General features: G+C 41.1%; 1 protein-coding gene across 1 annotated transcript in view; it reads right to left on the bottom strand.

Moving 5' to 3' along the window:
• Window positions 1-20,638, bottom strand: part of PIK3AP1 (phosphoinositide-3-kinase adaptor protein 1) — a 217,479-nt gene that overhangs the window by 99,443 nt on the left and 97,398 nt on the right. Inside the window, exon 3 of the mRNA XM_060192851.1 lies at window positions 10,221-10,357. Within this exon, the coding sequence (XP_060048834.1) occupies window positions 10,221-10,357 (137 nt within the window). The remainder of the gene's footprint in view (window positions 1-10,220; window positions 10,358-20,638) is intronic.

Genomic DNA, 20,638 nt, shown 5'->3' on the forward strand with positions numbered 1-20,638 from the left:
ACACATGAGGGTCCCTTCCAACTGCAGCTTGACTAACTAGCATAACTGAAGGCACCTGCTGCCCAGCCCAATATGGAAAATAACTTGCTAATTAATGTGGGCCCCTCCTAACTGAAAAGATAAATAAATTAAATACATAAACAAATAAATAAATAAATAAATAAATAAATAAATAAACTAGCCTAGGAGGGGCCAGGTGGTGGCACACGTGGTTGAGTGTACAAATTCCCACACACAAGGACCCAGGTTCTAGCCCCCTAGCCCTAACGTACAGGGGAAAAGATTCATGAGCTTTAGAGTAGAGCTGCAGGTATCGCTCTCTCTCTCTCTCTCTCTCTCTCTCTCTCTCTCTCTCCCTATGTCCTCTTCCACTTTTAATTTCTATCAAATAAAAATTACTTAAAACTAGCCAAGAGGGAGTCGGGCGGTAGCGCAGTGGGTTAAGCGCAGGTGGTGCAAAGCGCAAGGACTGGCATAAGGTTCCCGGTTCGAGCCCCTGGCTCCCCACCTGCAAGGGAGTCACTTCACAAGCGGTGAAACAGGTCTGCAGGTGTCTATCTTTCTCTCCCCCTCTCTGTCTTCCCCTCCTCTCTCCATTTCTCTCTGTCCCATCCAACAACAGCGACATCAATCATAACTAGGACAATAAAACAAGGGCAACAAAAGGGAATAAATAATAAATAGAAAAATTTAAAATTTAAAAATTAAAAAAAAAAACTAGCCAAGAGAGCAAAACTACCACCCATTGGAAGCCTTCTGAAAATTCAGAATCTGTGGCTGAGGAGGTGATACAGTAGCTGCAGTGCTGGGTTTATAAGAATGAAGTCCTGAGTTTGATCTTCAGAGTCACATGTACAAGAGTAATGCTTTGGTTCTCTCTCTCTCTCTCTCTCTCTCTCGATAATAAGTATGGTAAGTATTTATTTATTTATTCTTTTTTGTTGCCCTTGTTGTTTTATTGTTGTAGTTATTATTGTTGTTATTGATGTCATCATTGTTGGATAGGAAAGGGAGAAATGGAGCTAGGAGGGGAAGACAGAGAGGGGGAGAGACAGATAGACACCTGCAGACCTGCTTCACCATTTGTGAAATGACTCCCCTGCAGGTAGAGAGCTGGGGGCTTGAACTGGGATCCTTATGCCGGTCCTTGCACTTCACGCCATGTATGCTTAACCCTCTGCGCTACTGCTCGACTCCCAATAAGTAAGTTTCAAAAAGAAAGAAATGAATATACTACCTAGAGCCATATACAAATTTAATGCTATACCCATCAAGATCCCAAGCACATTTTTTAGGAGACTAGAACAAATGCTACAAATGTTTATCTGGAGCCATAAAAGACCTAGAATTGCCAAAATGATCTTGAGAAGAAAGAACAGAACTGGAAGCATCACACTCCCAGATCTCAAATTGTATTATAGGGCCATCAAAATTGCTTGGAACTGGAATACAAATAGATACACTGACCAGTGGAATAAAATTGAGAGCCCAGAAGTAAGCTCCCACACCAATGGACATCTAATCTTTGACAAAGGTGCCCAGACTATTAAATGGGTAAAACAGAGTCTCTTCAACAAATGGTGTTGGAAAAAATGGGTTGACACATGCAGAAGAATGAAACTGAACTACTACATTTCACCAAATACAAAAGTAAATTCCAGGTGGATCAAGGACTTGGATGTTAGACCACAAACTATCAGATACTTAAAGGAAAACATTGGCATACATGTACAATGAAACAAATCCCGTTACAAAGAAGACTAAGGCAAACATAAACCGATGGGACTTCATCAAATTAAAAAGCTTCTGCACAATAAAAGAAACCACTACCCAAACCAAGAGACCCCTCACAGAATGAGGAAGCAGAGAGAAGTTTCTCTCCCATTGACAGCTTCCCCAGGAGCACAGAAATCTAGACTGAACAACAAGGAGAATGCTAACACAGAGAAGATTCAGACTGGGGAGAAAGAATAAATGCCTGGGGAACTGGGGGGTAATGCAGAGGGCATCCATCTTTAGTTCCACAGCCCTTGCCCATCTGACTGAACCCAGTAAATCACCAGTGAGTACAAACACATGTGGCTGGTGACAGAGAGGAGAGAGGGGCCTAAGGAGAGATTAAGTGACTGCTAACAGTTCAACAGTTTATCAGTTGAGACACCACCTCCAGTCTGCTCCACAACAAGGGGACAGCTGAAGGGAGGAGAGGACTCCCCAGAGACTCACCAAGTGCAACTCTGAGTCTCCATTGCTACAACCCTCAGAATCTGGAGCAGTGACAGGAAGGGACACCAGGGGACAGAAATCTAACCAGGAAACTCAGAAGACCTATACCTCAGTGGCATAGCTGAGGGGCTGTGAAAGTCTCTTTGCATAACCACTGGATTATCTCTGATACACCCTGCTTTATCTCTTGGTCAGGAGTCAGTGATTAAGCTAACAAGCCTATTGACAGTTTAAAAGCCCTCAGGCTCCCATAGCCTACAAGGAAGGAAAAAAAAAAAGAAAGAAAGAGGCTTTTAAACCACTAAGCTCCAACTCAGGGATTGAAATAACTGTTAACTTCCACCACTGTGAAGCCTTTAATTAACTTACTTAGACACAAGTCAATCCAGGCAATAGTGATCAATAATTTGAAAAGTACTGATAAAGGGAACTCATAACATAATATATAAAATGGTTAAAACAACAAGAAAAAATATTGGAGAATCAAACCAGGACAAGAGTCCAGCTAAAAGTCCTCCAGAGGGTGAAGCACAAAACAACAAGTTCAACATCCAAACATTAGCTAAGGAAATAATAACAGGAGTGAGTGAAGAATTTGAAAAAATTGTAATCAGAAATGCAGGAACAACAAATGAGAATATGGAAGAAAATACTAATTATCTCATGGTTATTAGAGACCTGAAAGCTGAAATCGCTGAGCTAAGAATGCAACGAGCTGAACAAGCTAAAAACAGTATCAGAGCAGGACAACAAAATAGATAAACTCCAGAAAACAGTAGAGGACAGAGAGAATAGAATCTATGAGGCTGAAGACAGAATCAGCAAGATTGAGGATGAATTAGAGACAACTAAAAAAGAAGTAAGAGATCTCAAAAAGAGATTAAGAGATGCTGAAAACAACAACAGAGTCCTATGGGATGACTTCAAAAGAAACAATATATGCATTATTGGCATACCAGAAGAAGAAAGAGAAGGAGAGGAAGAAAGCATTCTCCAGGCCATAATTGCTGAAAACTTCTCTAGTCTAGACAACATCAAAGACATAAAAATTCAAGAAGTCCAGAGGGTCCCAAACAGAATTAACCCAGACTTAAAGACACCAAGACATATCATACTTAGAATGGAAAGGAATAAGGATAAAGAAAGGATCCTGAAGGCTGCAAGAGAAAAAAAAAGAGTCACCTACAAAGGAAAACCCATAAGATTAGCAGCAGACTTCTCCACACAAACACTACAGGCCAGAAAAGAATGGCAAGATATCTATCGAGTACTCAATGAGAGAGGCTTTCAACCAAGACTACTGTATCCTGCTAGACTCATTCAGACTAGATGGAGGCATCAAAACCTTCTCAGACAAGCAATAGTTGAAGGAATCAACTATCACCAAGCCTGCCCTGAAAGAAGTTCTGAAAGGTCTTCTATAAACAGTCAGACCACCATAAATAGGACATATATCAGAACACTCTAAAACTCTACAAGAATGGTGTTAAAATATCTTCAATCTTTGATATCAATAAATGTCAATGGCCTGAATTCACCGATTAAAAGACACAGAGTAGGAAGATGGATAAGAAAACACAACCCAACAATATGCTGTCTACAGGAAACCCACCTAACTCAACAAGACAAAAACAGTCTTAAAGTGAAAGGATGGAAAACTATCATACAAGCCAATGGCCCGCAAAAAAGGGCAGGAGCAGCTATTCTCATATCTGACATGATAGACTTTAAAATAGATAAGATTAAAAAAGATAGGAATGGACACTACTTAATGCTCAGAGGATCAGTCAATTAAGAGGACTTAACAATTATTAACATCTATGCACCCAATGAGAAGCCATCTAAATACATCAAACGTCTACTGAAAGAGCTACAGCAATATATTAACAGCGACACAGTCATAGTAGGGGACTTCAACACCCTACTCTCTCAGCTTGACAGATAATCCAGGCAGAAAATCAATAAAGACATAAGGGAGCTAAATAAAGAGATAGATAAACTAGAACTACTGGACATTTTCAGAGTCATTCATCCCAAGAAACTGGAATACACATTTTACTCAAATCCACATGGGTCATTCTCAAGGATAGACCATATATTAGGCCACAAAGACAGCATCAGCCAATTCAACAGCACTGAAATCATCCCAAGCATCTTCTCAGACCACAGTGGAATTAAACTAACACTTAACAATCAACAAAAGATTAGTAACAGTGCCAAAATGTGGAAGCTCAACAGTACACTTCTTAACAACTTCTGGGTCAAAGAGGAAATCAAGGAAGAAATCAAAATGTTTCGAGAGTTCAATGAAAATGAAGACACAAGCTATAAAATATTTGGGACACAGCTAAGGCAGTACTGAGAGGGAAGTTTATAGCTAAGGAAGCACACATTAGGAAACAAGAAAAAGCACAAATCAACAGCCTGCTTTTACATCTTAAAGACCTAGAAGAAGAAGAACAAAGGAACCCTAAAGCAACCTGAAGGACAGAAATCACTAAAGTTAGGGCAGAAATGAATAACATTGAGAATAGGAAAACCATACAAAAGATCAACAAAAGTAAATGTTGGTTCTTCGAAAGAGTGAACAAAATTGACAAACCTTTAGCAAGACTCACAAAACAAAAAAGGAAGAAGACCCAAATAAATCGGATAGTAAACAAAAGAGTAGATATCACAACAGACACCGCAGAAATTCAACATATCAGGCTTCTATGAACAACTATATGCCACCAAGCTAGAGAACCTGGAAGAAATAGACGATTTCCTAGATACCTACCAACTTCCAAAACTAAGTAAAGAGGAAGTAGATAACATGAACAGGCCCATCACAGCTAATGAAATTGAAACAGTTATCAAAAATCTTCCCAAAAATAAAAGTCCTGGACCAGATGGTTTTACAAATGAATTCTACAAAACCTTCAAAGAAGAACTAATACCTCTACTTTTAAAAGTCTTCCAGAAGATTGAAGAAACTGGAATACTCCCTGCCAGCTTCTATGAAGCCAACATCACCTTGATACCAAAAGCAGACAGGGACACAACCAAAAAAGAAAACAACAGACCAATATCTCTGATGAACATAGATGCAAAAATATTGAACATAATTCTAGCCAACCGGATACAGCAGTATATCAAAAAGATTGTTCATCATGACCAAGTGGGGTTTATCCCAGGCATGCAAGGTTGGTTTAATATACGTAAATCAATCAATGTGATCCACCACATCAACAAAAGCAAGACCAAAAACCACAGGGTCATATCAATAGATGCAGATAAAGCCTTTGACAAAATACAACATCCCTTTATGATCAAAACACTACAAAAAATGGGAATAGATGGGAAATTCCTGAAGATAGTGGAGTCTATATAGGGCAAACCTACAGCCAAAATCATACTCAATGGTGAAAAACTAGAAGCATTTCCACTCAGATCAGGTATTAGAAAGGGCTGCACTCTATCACCATTACTATTCAACATAGTGTTGGAAGTTCTTGCCATAGCAATCAGGCAGGAGCAAGGAATTAAAGGTATACAGATTGGAAGAGAAGAAGTCAAACTCTCCTTATTTGTAGATGACATGATAACATTCATGGAAAAACCTAAGGAATCCAGCAAAAAGCTTTTGGAAATCATCAGGCAATACAGTAAGGTGTCAGGCTACAAAATTAACATTCAAAAGTCAGTGGCATTCCTCTATGCAAACACTAAGTTAGAAGAAATTGAAATCCAGAAATCAGTTCCTTTTCTATAGCAACAAAAACAATAAAATATCTAGGAGTAAACCTAACCAAAGAAGTGAAAGACTTGTATACTGAAAATTATGAGTCACTACTCAAAGAAATTGAAAAAGACACAAAGAAGTAGAAAGATATTTCATTTTCATGGGTTGGAAGAATTAACATCATCAAAATGAATATATTACCCAGAGCCATCTACAAATTTAATGCTATCCCCATCAAGATCCCAAGCACATTTTTTAGGAGAATAGAACAAATGCTACAAATGTTTATCTGGAACCAGAAAAGACCTAGAATTGCCAAAACAATCTTGAGAAAAAAGAACAGAACCGGAGGCATCACACTCCCAGATCTCAAACTGTATTATAGGGCCATTGTCATCAAAACTGCTCGGTACTGGAACATGAATAGACACACTGACCAGTGGAACAGAATTGAGAGCCCAGAAATGAGGTCCCACACCTATGGACATCTAATCTTTGACAAAGGGGCCCAGACTATTACATGGGGAAAGCAGAGTCTCTTCAACAAATGGTGTTGGAAATAATGGATTGAAACATGCAGAAGAATGAAACTGAATCACTGTATTTCACCAAATACAAAAGTAAATTCCAAGTGGATCAAGGACTTGGATGTTAGACCAGAAACTATCAGATACTTAGAGGAAAATATTGGCAGAACTTTTTTCCGCATAAATTTTAAAGACATTTTCAATGAAACGAATCCAATTACAAAGAAGACTAAGGCAAGTATAAACCTATGGGACTACATCAAATTAAAAAGCTTCTTCACAGCAAAAGAAACCACTACCCAAACCAAGAGACCCCTCACAGAATGGGAGAAGATCTTTACATGTCATACATCAGATAAGAGTTTAATAACCAATATATATAAAGAGCTTGCCAGAATCAACAAGAAGACAACAAATAACCCCATCCAAAAATGGGGGAAGGACATGGACAGAATATTCACCACAGAAGAGATCCAAAAGGCTGAGAAACACATGAAAAAATGCTCCAAGTCTCTGATTGTCAGAGAAATGCAAATAAAGACAATGAGATATCACTTCACTCCTGTGAGAATGACATACATCAGAAAAGGTAACAGCAGCAAATGCTGGAGAGTGTGTGGGGTCAAAGGAACCCTCCTATACTGCTGGTGGGAATGTCAATTGGTCCAACCTCTGTGGAGAACAGTCTGGAGAACTCTCAGAAGGCTAGAAATGGACCTACCCTATGATCCTCCAATTCCTCTCCTGGGGATATATCCTAAGGAACTCAACACATCCATCCAAAAAGATCTCTGTACACATATGTTCTTGGCAGCACAATTTGTAATAGCCAAAACTTGGAAGCAACCCAGGTGTCCAACAACAGATGAGTGGCTGAGCAAGTTGTGATGTATATACACAATGGAATACTACTCAGCTGTAAAAAATGGTGACTTCAGCCGATCTTGGATGGACCTTGAAAAAATCATGTTGAGTGAAATAAGTCAGAAACAGATGGATGAATATGGGATGATCTCAGTCTCAGGCAGAAGTTGAAAAAGAAGATCAGAAAAGAAAACACAAGTCGAACCTGAAATGGAATTGGCATATTGCACCCAAGTAAAAGACTCTGGGGTGGGAGTGGGTGGGTGGGGAGAATACAGTTCCATGAAGGATGATAAATGACATAGTGGGGGTTGTATTGTTAAATGGGAAACTGGGGAATGTTATGCATGTACAAACTATTGTATTTACTGTTGAATGTAAAGCATTAATTCCCCAATAAAGAAATAAATTTTTAAAAAAAGGAAATGATGGAAACCAGTGAATTAGGGGATGCATGTCCATTTAAAAGTGTTGTGTGTCATCTTAGTTTGGTGTCATCAGATCTTGATTTAAAGGAAGCTGTCACATCTTTATTTTGTAGATTTTTAGAGTTTTCTGATATATGGCCTATTTATGGTGGTCTGACTGTTTATAGGAGACCTTTCAGAACGTCTTTAAGGGCACGCTTGATGATAGTTGATTCTTTCAACTGTTGCTTGTCTGAGAAGGTTTTCATGCCTCCATCTAGTCTGAATGACAGTCTAGCAGGATACAGTAGTCTTCATTGAAAGCCTTTCTCATTGAGCACTTGATAGATAACTTGCCATTCTCTTCTGCATTCTACTCCTGTAGTGTTTGTGTGGAGAAGTCTGCTGCTCATCTTACAGGTTTTCCTTTGTAGGTGACTCTTTGTTTTTCTCTTGCAGCCTTCAGGATCCTTTCTTTATCCTTATTCCTTTCCATTCTAAGTATGACATGTCTTGGTGTCTTTAAGTCTGGGTTAATTCTGTTTGGGACCCTCTGGGCTTCTTGAACCTTTATGTCTTTGATGTTGTCTAGAGTAGAGAAGTTGTCAGCTATTATGTCCTGAAGAGTGCTTTCTTCCTCTCCCTCTCTTCCTTCCTCTGGTAAGCCAATAATGCGTATATTGTTTCTTTTGAAGTCATCCCATAGGTCTCTGTTGTTGTTTTCAGTATGCCTTAATCTTTTTTTGAGATCTCTTACTTTTTTTTTAGTTGTCTCTAATTCATCCTCGATCTTTCTAATTCTATCTTCAGCCTCACTGATTCTATTCTCTCTGCCCTCTACTGTTTTCTGGAGTTCATCTATTTTGTTACCCTTTTCAAATGCTGTTTTAGCTTGTTCAGCTAGTTGTATTCTTAGCTCAGCTATTTCAGCTTTCAGCTCTCTAATAACACTGAGATAATTAGTGTTTTCTTCCAGAGTCTCATTCGTTGTTTCTGCGTTTCTGATGACAATTCTTTCAAACTCTTTATTCACTCCTGTGATTATTTGCTTAACTAGTGTTTGGATGTTGACCTCATTATTTTGTGTTTCACCCTTTGGGGGGCTTTTTGCTGGATTCTTGTCCTGGTTCATTTCGCCAATATTTCTTCTTGTTGGTGTAACCATTTTATATATTATGTTCTGAGGTTCCTCTCTCAGTACTTTTCAAGTTACTGATCACTCTTGCCTGGATTGACTTGTGTCTAAGTAAGGTAATTAAAGAGTTCACAGTTGTGGAAGTTAACAGTTGTTTCAATAGTATTTTAATCCCTGATTTGGAGCTCAGTGGCTTAAAATCCTCTTTTGTTCTTTTTCTTCCCTGTAGGCTATGGAAGCCTGAGGGCTTTTAAACAATAATTAGTCTTCTTATCTTAATCACTGACTGGTGACCCAGAGATAAAGCAGGCTATGGCAGAGATAATAATCTAGTGGTTATGTAAAGAGACTTTCACAGTCCCATCATTATGCCACCGAGGTATAGGTCTTCTCCTGAGTTTCCTGGTTAGTTCTCTGTCCCCTGGTGTCAGCACAAGGCCTCCCTGCCGCTGGTCCAGATTCTGAGGGCAGTAGCAATGGAGACTCAGAGTTGCACTTGGTGAATCTCAGAGGAGTCCTCTCCTCCCTTCAGCCGTCCCCTTGTTGGTGGAACAGACTGGAGGTGGTGTCTCAACTGATAAACTGCTGGATTGTTACCAGCCACTTAGTCTCTTCTTAGGTTCCTCTCTGTCCACCAGCCACACGTGTTTGCACTCACCGGTGATTTGGTGGGTTCCTGAAGTCGTTCTAGACCTGTCTTGTTTCGGTCCCAGGTGTTCTCCTTTGGTATTCCTAGTTTACATCTTTATTTATTTTTTTACTATTGTTGTTGTGTAAATCAAGCATGTGTCTGAATGCATCCTAGCCCAAAGTAGCAGACTGCAGCACCCCATTGAGAGAGTCTGGTTTAGCTAGAATATTCAAGTCACCTGTTCACCTATGTCCCAACCCTGTGAACTAAGTCCATATTCCCTGGCCACCACATTTCAACCACAAAACCTCAAGGTACTCATCTAGACTATGTCATGGCCAAGTGACAGACAAGATCTCAGTGTTCTCTAGATTGCCTTCCCCCCACAAATCAAGGCTGGAAAGATCAGATCCAAGCCTCTAACTCTAGGGCTGCATGCCCACTGGGCACTTATCATAAGCATCTAGTGATGCTAACTCTGCTAGCCTCCCACATGTTCTTTGTTTTTGATCCATGAATTAGAAATCTTAGACCTCTGTCTAAAGAACTTACAGTCTAGGTGCTGGGGCTCCCAGGGTAGCTAATGTACCAGGGAAGCTCTAGGGGAAGGCAAGGATCACAGTGAAGTACAACAGCAAACACCTACTGTGCATCTACTGATAAGCCCATGTTCCCACCTGGACTCACGGGCCCCTGGAGCACTTACCCCACATCGAATGCGGTCTGGCTGCACCACCATCAGGTTCCTAGATGGAGTCTCCTGTGGCAGGCTCTGCTGCTTCAAGTAGGGAGGCGCTTTCTCGTCTTCAGTCTCAGTGTCTGTGACTGAGTCGCAACCAGAATCTACAGAAGAGAGGACACCATTGAATGGGAACAGAAGGAAGCAGAACTGGTAGGCATGTTCTGCCCCATGTAGGCCCCACACATTACCCAACAGGAAATGGTTCTGAATATCACATACAAGCTGAAGGGAGTAACTTGGGAAATCATGAAAGAGGACCTCCTGGGGAGAAGTTGACCACTAAGTAGGCCACAGGGTAGAATAATAGCAAGAGGGTGATGGTTAAGAGGAAGATCAAAAAGTCTTAGGCAGGCTGCTGTTGGAGGCTGGCAGTTTCATTCTCAACCAGTGCACTTCTGGAAGCATTCCCTTTAGACTTTCTGCAGGGCCAACTTTTGTGGCTGTGAGGAAAGGAGGTTCTTTCTCCTCCAGTGGGGTCACGAACAGGTTATCTATCCTATGAACACTCAATGAAACCTGTGCTGTCCAGGAAGCCATTCTAGTCCTTGGAACAACAGTGAAAGGTGATCAGTTTCCACACACCTGAAATCTGCAGTGTAACTGGCTCCCAGATCAACTGGTACCACTGCCACTACCTCCACTGTGGGCAGAGATTCAGAAGAGGTGAGCTGGGGTGAGCAGATGTGTAGGGTTTGGCACAGCACAAGATGATGTTGAGACGGTGGAGGTGTAAACTACCAGAACCTTACTGCAAAGGCTCTTACTGCGAAAGGCCCACCAACTTAATAGGCCTGCCTGGAGTGGGAGTCTGTGTACATGAGTAGATGTGCATTTGTCTATACTTCTCTGGAGATGAAAGTTTCACAAGATCCTTAAAGAGAGATGCACAGATTAGAATGGTTGAGAGAGATGGTTCCTCCTGTCCCTTTCATGGGCCTATTCTTCTTCAGTCCTAAACCACTTTGAAAGTCAGCCAAAAATGTTAGGTGACATGATCAGACACCAATCCAATCCTGTATTTAGGGCCAATTTTTAAAGAAACATTCTGATGTGAAGACATACTCTACCTACTACCCGAGGAGATGGGTCCTGAAATGAGTACAGCCTGGAATGTCCCTAGCTGTGACCACAGAATCTCTACAGGGATGCAGAGGTTTATATAGGTTCCTGTGCTGAATATGGGCTCCAGATCAAACTGGTGGGGTTTACAGTTAGATTCATGATTAGTCAATAATTTTTTCTGCTTTATATCTTAACTCTTTTTCAGCCATCATGTTCCAGATAATACCATGATGCCAACCTGACTTCCCTGGGCAGATGACCCCACCATGTGTCCTGGAGCCCCACCTCCCCAGAGCCCTGCCCAACTAGGGAAAGAGAGAGACAGCCTGGGAGTATGAATGGACCTGTCAATGCCCATCTTCAGTGGGGAAACAATTACAGAAGCCAGACTTTCCACCTTCTGTACCCCATAATGATCCTGGGTCCATGCTCCCAAAAGGATAAAGAACAGGGAAGCTATCAAGGGAGAACATTGGATATGGAGTTCTGGGGGTGGGAATTGTGTGGAGTTGTACCCCTCTTATCATATGGTTTTTGTCAGTGTTTCCTTTTTATGAACAAGAAAAAGAAATGTGGGGCTTGGGCGGTAGTGCAGCAGGTTAAGCACACATGGTGCAAAGCTCAACAACTGACCAGCAGAAGGATCCCAGTTCCAGGCCCTGGCTCCCCACCTGCAAGGGGGCAGCTTCACAGGTGGTGAAGTAGGTCTGCAGTTATCTGTCTTTCTCTTCCCCTCTCTGTCTTACCCTCCTCTCTTGATTCCTCTGTCCTATCCAACAACAACAGAAATGGCAACAATAATAATAATGGCAAAGGCAACAAAATGGAAAAAATGGCCTCCAGTGCAAGCACCACGCCCCAGCAATAACCCTGGAGGCAAAAAAAGAAAGAAAGAAAAAAAGAAATTTGTATACTGGGGACAGGGCAGTGGCACAACTGGTTACACACATTATCAAGCATAAGGACCCAGGTTCAAGCCCTTGCTCCCAACCTGAGGGGGTGGGGGGAGGGGCTTCAAAAATAGTGAAGTAAGTCTACAGGACCTGCTTTCTCCCTCTCTGTCTTCCCCTCTCCTCTCTATTTCTCTCTGTATGATCAAATAAAAAAAAGAAAGAAAAAGGAAAAAATGGCCACCGAGAGAAGTGGATTTGTAGTGCAGGCACCGAACCCCAGCAATAATCCTGGTGGAAATAAAAAAAGAAAGAAAGAGGGGCCAGATCGTGGCATACCTGGTTGAGTGCACATGTTACAATGAGCAAGGACCTGGGTTTGAGCCTCTGGTCCCCACTTGCAGGGGGAAAGTTTTGTGAGTGGTGAAGCAGGGCTGCAGGTGTCTCTCTTTCTCCATCTCTATCTCCCCCTACCCTCTTGATTTCTGGCTGTCTCTATCCAATAAACAAAGATAATTAAAGATATATTTATAGGGGCTGGGTGGTGGCACACCTGGTTGAGCACATGTATTACAATGCTCAAGGACGTGGGTCCAAGCCCCCAGTCCCTACCTGCAGGGGGAAAGCTTTACAAGTGGTGAAGCAGGGCTGCAGGTGTCTCTCTGTCTCTCTCTCATCACCCCTCCCTCTTGATTTCTGGCTGTCTCTATCCAATAAATAAAGATAATAAAAAATTAAAATAGATATATTTATAAAAAAGAAAGAAAGGATGGAAATTTGTAAATTGGTCTAACACCTGTGGAATATACCCTGTAGATTCCTTGGAATACTAGAAATGAAACTACGATTATCCAGCAGGCACAGCCAAAGAACACAAAAACATCTATCCAAGCAGATCTATGTGCAATTATATTTATAGCAAAACTATTTGTAATAGCCCACATTTGAAAGTAACCCAGATGCCCAACAGCTGATGAGTTATTTAGAACACTGTGGAATACTACTACTCAGCTGTAAGAAATGAAGTAATCTCCTTTGACACAGCTTGGATGAATCTTAAAGGAGTCATGTTAAGTAAGATAAGTTGAAAGGAAAAGGATGAATACCAGATAATCTCCCAATAGGTGAACTTAAAAGAAAACAAGTAGAAAGAAAGGGAAAATATGGGGTGAAACACTGCATAGGTGTTGTCTACTGCAACAGACTCTACAGTGAGTGCTGAGAGGGTTCAGAAGGTATAGGGGACTTAGCATATGATGATGGACTTAAATTGAACATGGGAATGTTGTATAGATACCTATCATGAGGAGATAAGAAATTGTATTCATGTAACAACTGCATTATGGGTTATTATTTCCCCCAGTAAAGTGATTCGCTATCAAGAAAAAAGGGAGTTGGGTGGTAGCACAGCAGGTTAAGCGCACATGGCGTGAAGCGCAAGGACTGGCATAAGGATCCCAGTTCGAGCCCTCGGCTCCCCACCTGCAGGGGCATTGCTTCACAGGCGGTGAGACAGGTCTGCAGGTGTCTATCTTTCTCTCCCCCTTTGTCTTCCCCTCCTCTCTCCATTTCTCTCTGTCCTATCCAACAACAATGATGTCAATGACAACAAAAATAATAACAACTACAACAATAAACAACAAGGGCAACAAAAGGGAAAATAAATAAGTTTTAAAAATTTTTAAAAAAGAAATAAGAAAGAGGAAGAAAGAAAGAAAGAAAGAAAGAGGAAGAAAGAGAAGGAAATAAAAGGAAAGGAAGGGAGCAAAGACAAGATGGTGACTTGGAGACAACACCTGGTGTAAGCTCCAAAAAGATGCAGCTTACAATCTGGGATTCTATGGAGAGGCTAGGATATGGGCCTTCGGTGGAAAGGATGAATAAGGGGCAGTCAGGGTGACACCAAAAAAGAGCCCTATAACCCACTTTTGGGCTGGAAAACAGGCCAAAAGGACAAAGAAAGGAAAATCTTTGGCTTGACTATTTCTTTTTTTTTTCTTTTCTTTATTTATTTTCCCTTTTGTTGCCCTTTTTTATTGTTGTTGTAGTTATTTTTGTTGTTATTGATGTCGTCGTTGTTAGGACAGAGAGAAATGGAGAGAGGAGGGGGCAGAGAGGGGGAGAGAAAGACACCTGCAGACCTGCTTCACTGCCTGTGAAGTGACTCCCCTGCAGGTGGAGAGCCAGGGGCTGGAACCATCCTTAGGCTGGTCCTTGCTTTGCTTCTCGCCACATGTGCTTAACTGCACTACCAGGGACTCCTGGCTTGACTATTTCTGAACTCACCCTTCCCCCCCCCACCCCCCCAGAACCAGCCCCTCCACTGGCTGGTCACCTACTCCTAGTGAGCTTCCTATGTAGCTATTTTCTTTACCCAGATTCCTGGCTCAGCAGGGGTGTCATTCCAAGCCTTTTTGTTTTTTCTTTTCCTTTTCTTTTTGAAGGGAGCTGGAGCTGTATTTGAGTGACAGAATACCTGACCAATCAGGGCCTCTTCCCTGTCTGGGTTGAGGGTAAAGGTGGATGTTCAGCTTCACTGAGGTGGGTGCAGAGGGGGAAGGGGGAGGATGGGATGTGATAGTCTTTTGGTGGTGGGAATGGTGTTTATGTACACTCCTATTAACTTGTAGTCATATAAATCACTACTTAATTAATATGAGAGAGGGAAATTGAATGTCTCAAACTCTTTAATGCACAGACCATAGGCTGAGTCTTTGAAATGTTGACTCTCTTAAAAGCTTAGACTAGGGAGAACAGAAGCAACCGGTGGTATTACTCTATAAGACACAGCTATATACAAATAATGTCAAAGGACATAAATTATGGCAATGTTTTGTATGATACAGCAAATTCTAACAATGGGATTTTCAAAGTTAACCCAATTGCCAAATAATTTAATTATAGTAATAACTATCTATTGCCTTCTTAAAACCTAAGACAGCAGGAACCTCCCAATTCCTCTATATTTCCCCCAGTCCTGGAACCTCTAGGCTAGGGCTCACTTTCCAGCATGCTTCTCTCAATTCATACCAAATGATATTGCATCTGCTGATTCCAAAATAATCAACGCAACAATTACCACCTTGGCATACTTCACTTCAGACTGTGTCTAGAGATGTCAGGTGTGGAATGTCAACCCTTCAGCCTTATTACTCATGTGAGACCTTCCCTTTCATAGGATTCTCTAATTCCATTTCAGGTGGTTCACTTCCTAACAAAGTCCCAAATCCTAGATATAGACCAGGTCCTATAAGATAGGGCATATGTTCACATGAATCCATAAATTAGGGCAAAATACATACCTAAAAGCAAAATTGTATAATAGTCTGCTGTAAGTCAGTATATGCAGCAAGCAAGTAGAAAGACCTAAAAAGACACCATCAAGTTCATAATGATATAGTGTCTACTTAGAAGTAGATACCCTCCTCACCTACTTCCTATTATACTTCTCTCAGTCACTCCAAAACTAACCTTACCAAAATAAGGGCTGCAAAATCTGAATAAGGGCAAGAGACTGACATACTTTAACGATGACTCTTTAGTTACTCTCAGGCCACCCCATCAGCTGGGGCCCTACTCAGGGAGTCCTGAGATTCCCAAACAAACATGATGGGCCTAGACCTCAAATAAATTCCTCTCTTCATTTTTACTGGTCATCTCTATCAGGAACAACACAATAGACCCCTTTGTGGGCCCCCATAGGACCTTGCTCTCAACGTGGATCAACAACGGTAAAGAATGCTCCATCCTTCAAAGGGAGGCTGGACAATATACTCTATGTTCCACCTGAGGAAGATAGGTCCAGAAATTGGGGCAGCATGAAATGTTCCTACTCATGACCACAGAATGTGAGCTCAGATCTACAGGGATGCAGAGGTCACATAGGCTCCTAAGCTAAATATGGGCCCCAGATCACATCAAATCAGTGGGGTTTACAGTCAACAATATTTATACAACTTTCCCATATCTGGGAGCTACTCTTTTCCCTGATCCAGCTTTCTGGTCCTTTTTCCAGCCATGACACCATTTCCACAGACAATAACTTGGATCCATCTGCACATTAGATGTCAGGCTCAGAAAAAAAAAAGAAAGAAAGAAAGAAAGAAAGAAAGAAAGAAAGAAAGAGAAAACGCTAGTATAGTCATGGGCTCTTTGGAATAACTAAAATAGGCCTATTAACTGTCTACAAGACGGAGACCCCCAACTCTTCATCTGAACTTTAGGTTCACGACAATTCGTTTGGCTTTATATGTTAGCTCTTTTATCAGCCACCAGGTTCCAGATGTGAACATGATGCCAACCAGACTTCCCTGGGCAGACAACCCCACCAATGTGTCCGGGAACCTCGCTTCCCCAAAACCCCGCCCCACTACGAAACAAGAGAGACAGGCTGAGAGTATGGATCGACCTGTCAATGCCTATGTTCATCAAGGAAGTAATTACAGAAGCCAGACCTTCCACCTTCTGCACCCCATAATGACTCTGGGTCCATACTCCCAGAGGGATAAAGAATAGGAAAGCTGTCAGGGAATGGGATGGAATCTGGTGGTGGGAACTGTATGGAGTTGTACCCCTCTTATCCTATGGTTTTTGTCAGTGTTTTCTTTTTATAAATAAGAATTTTTTAAAAAAGGAAAGGAAAGGAATAAAGAAAAGGAAAGGAAGAAAAGGAAAGAAGGAAAGGTAGAAAAAGAAAAGAAATTTGAAAAGTTCAATACAATTTTTAGAGAAAACTATAAATCACCAAAATTATCTCAGAATAGTAAAATGCCCAACTAATCAATAATCGAAGAGAAGAAAAAAAAAACTCCCTTAATTTTCTAATAAAATTTAAAGTACCCACCATCTGTACTCCCCTTGCACTGAAATCAAAATTACATTTAAAGCCAAGTTCTTATGCAGGAGAATTCTATTAATACAGGTAGTATGCCTTCAACTAAGACTTTAAAACTGATAAGGGACCAGGAGGTGGCTCACAAAGGGGGGCTACGGGATTAATTCTCCTATACGAATTCTCCTAATTCTCATATACTACAAAATAAAGTTTGGATAGATGACAGACTGAAATAAAAATAAAATAAGGGGGGCCAGGTGGTGGCTTATCCAGGAGAGTTCAGATTCAAGTCCCTATTGCTCCCTGTAGGCATGTCTTTCTCTCTTTCTCTCCTACTCTATATCTCTCTGTCTCTTTCCCCCTGTCAAAAAAAGAAAAAAGAAAAAATGGCCACTGGGAAACAGTGTAGTCATGCAGGCGCTGAGCTCTAACAATAAATAAATAATGATACAGTGAATAAATTTTAAAAATTAAGACTATGAAAATGTGGGTGGACTTTTCATGATTGATGCAGTAAAAGATTTGTGAACCTTAAACAATTGAATAAAAACAACCCAGAAGCTAGCTGCTCCTCACTACTCCTGCTTCTGTACTCTGTCTGAAATGGAAAAGAATTAAAAAGTCAGTACTAGCATTGTGGAATCACACATGAATGAGGCCTTGTAGCCAATAAGTAAAGAAATATATAAGACATATTCAAACAAGCAGTAGAACTGATGACATGAATTAAAATCTTAAGTGAATAAATTTTTTTAAAAAACCTAAATTCTGATTTTTTTTCCTGAGAGAAAATGGCATAAGGGTTCTACAAAGAGACTCTCACGCCTGGGACTTCAAAGTCCCAGGTTCAATCCTCTATACTACCATAAGCCATAGCTGAGTGGTGCTCTGGTAAATAATAATAACAAGCAATTAAAAAACTAAATCATAATCCTTCATAGAAGCATTAGCCATAATAGCCAAAAGATGGAAGCAACCCAAATATGTATCAATAGGTGAATGAAAAGACAAAAGCTGATGTGTTCTTCAGACATAAAAAGAAATAATGTACCAAATACATGCTACAATGTTGATGAACATTGAAAACACATCATGGGAGTGAAACACAGTAGCCACAGTGACCACATATTATGAGATTTTTGAATCTATATTTCCAGAATAGGCATGTTTATCCAGAGAACAGACTACTCGGTGTCTACAGGAGGGTCTGTGACATGGGATAGAGAGGACTGAAGGATAGCTCCAGGGGAATCTCTCTCATTAAAACAAATAATGAATAAATTAAAAAAAATTATCTAACAATGCCTTTTTAGCTTTTATGAAGTCGAGAGAAAATCTGGAGAAATTGCAGGAATGTTTTTTCTGTGTACCTGGCTCCCTATACTCTCCCCTTTCAGGGACCCACATGGTAGGGATTCCTTGAATTTAGTTTCTAGACAGTTCGCAACTCAGACAATCAATATGAGCATATGTGGTGCATTTCACCTTGCCCTTGCTACCAGGCAGCTTGTTGACACTTTTGGTTGATTCTGTCACCCAGGTCCTTGACTTTTTTTTTTTTTTTTTTTTTGCTTTCAGTCCCTGAGGCTCAGTGCCTGCGCTGGGGAGCCAGAGACGACCCGAACTGCCCCTGCGGCTACAGACAGACTATGACCCACATAGTCAACGACTGCCACCTCTCCAGATTCAAAGGAGGTCTCGAAACTTTACATCAGGCTCAACCTGACGCTGTTGACTGGCTACGGAAGAAGGGCAAACGCTAGAAGAAGAAGAAGTGCCTGCGCTATGAATCCACTTCCTGGTAGCCAGTTTCCTCCCCGCCCCATTTTATTGGATAGGACGAGAGAAATTGAGAGGAGATGGGAGAGAGAAAGAAAGTGAGTGAATGAAGGCGAGGGAAAGATGGACACCTGCAGACCTGCTTCACTACTTGTGAAGCTTCCCCACTGCACGTGTAGGGGGAGAACAGCTCAAACCCAATGTTTGCGCTTATCGTTGCGCCTAGTACTACATATGCTAAACCAGGTGTGACACCTCCTAGCTCCCACTGTGCCTTTTCTATATAGATAGATAGATGGAGATGGAGATGGAGATGGAGATGGAGATGGAGATGGAGATGGAGATGGAGATGGAGATGGAGATGGAGATGGAGATAGATAGATAGATAGATAGATAGTATTAATTGGATCGGTGTGGGTCTAGGCAGGATGTGAGCTAGTTCTTCTCAAACCGGCATCTGCTAAAAGTTGTCAGGTACTTGGGCTTGGGCTTTTCCTTTAGTTGATAATGCCATTTAAATGGGATGCAAGGCTATTCCAGATTATCTTGATAGCCACATCAGAACTTAGTCTTGCCAAAGGATTTTGATGCAAGAGAGAGTGTGTGTGTACATGTGTGTTTGCAATTACTCTGAAGCTAGGTCATGCCACTCTGAAGGTCAGGGGCTAACAAGGAAAGAAGAGGGGGACAGAGTGACATGTAAATGAGACATTTGAGCCAAGTGAGCACAAGGTTTTTCTGTTTGTTTCACAGAGAGAAATATGACTGGTAGTCTGCCTTTCAAGATAACAAGGGGGCTGCGGCAAGCTCCTTAGACAGAATCAGAGAGAACAGTCTTGTGCTGTCTTTCTGATGCTGCTTCATACACCGGCATCATTTCTGATAAACAAATGCAGTTTCCCTTTTATTCTATAAAAAGTAATAAATCTATCTTGAATATTTGTTTTGCTTTCAGAGTAAGACATGAACCTTAATCCAAGGAGTTAAATATGTTTACACACAGTGAAGCAACATCAAATAATCAATGTTACAGATTTCTTCATGGGGGTTGGAGAGTGGCACACTTGTAGACTGCGCAAACTAACATGCGCAGGGACCCAGGTTCAAGTCCCTGGACCCTGCCTGCAGAGGGGGGTGGGGGTGGGAACTTCAAGAATGGTTATGCAGTGCTTCAGTTTCTCTATCCTTTCCTCCTTCTCTTCCCAGTTCTCCAGTTCTCCTCCTCTCTACTCCTTCTCTATACCTCTATCATAAGTAAGAAAGGGAGGAAAAAAATGGCCACTGGGAGCACTGAAGTTGTTTTACAGGCACTAAGCTCCAGCAAGAACCCTGGTGGCAAAAATAAATAAATAAATAAATAAATAAATAAATAAACACAACATTCCTTTACAAAGGAGTTGATACATTATTTGAATTTGGGGGAATATTATGAACTTTAAATGATATATACATATATATGTGGGTCCACACTTAGCCACAAAAAAGCAGCTCATACTAGATAAAAAGGTTGGTGACAAAAGCATTATTACTATTAAGAATGGTATTAATATCAGTTACTCATTCAGTGACTTCCTAAAAGTCTTGCCTTGATTTAATCTTTACAACAACCCCATGAGATAAGAGTCAATATTCCTTCTGTGAACAAGGACCATTTTCCACTGAAATTAATAAAAAGATTCATTCCTTCACACTTTATTTGAACAAATATTAAAAGCCTATTCTGATCTCATCCCCAAGAAAGGCAAGGACATGAGAAAGAACCTGGGTTCAAGCCCCAGTCCCTACCTGCAGGGGGGTAAGCTTCACAAACGAAACAG

This window comes from Erinaceus europaeus, chromosome 1, assembly GCF_950295315.1.
Source record: "Erinaceus europaeus chromosome 1, mEriEur2.1, whole genome shotgun sequence".
In the NCBI taxonomy this organism is placed as follows: domain Eukaryota; kingdom Metazoa; phylum Chordata; class Mammalia; order Eulipotyphla; family Erinaceidae; genus Erinaceus; species Erinaceus europaeus.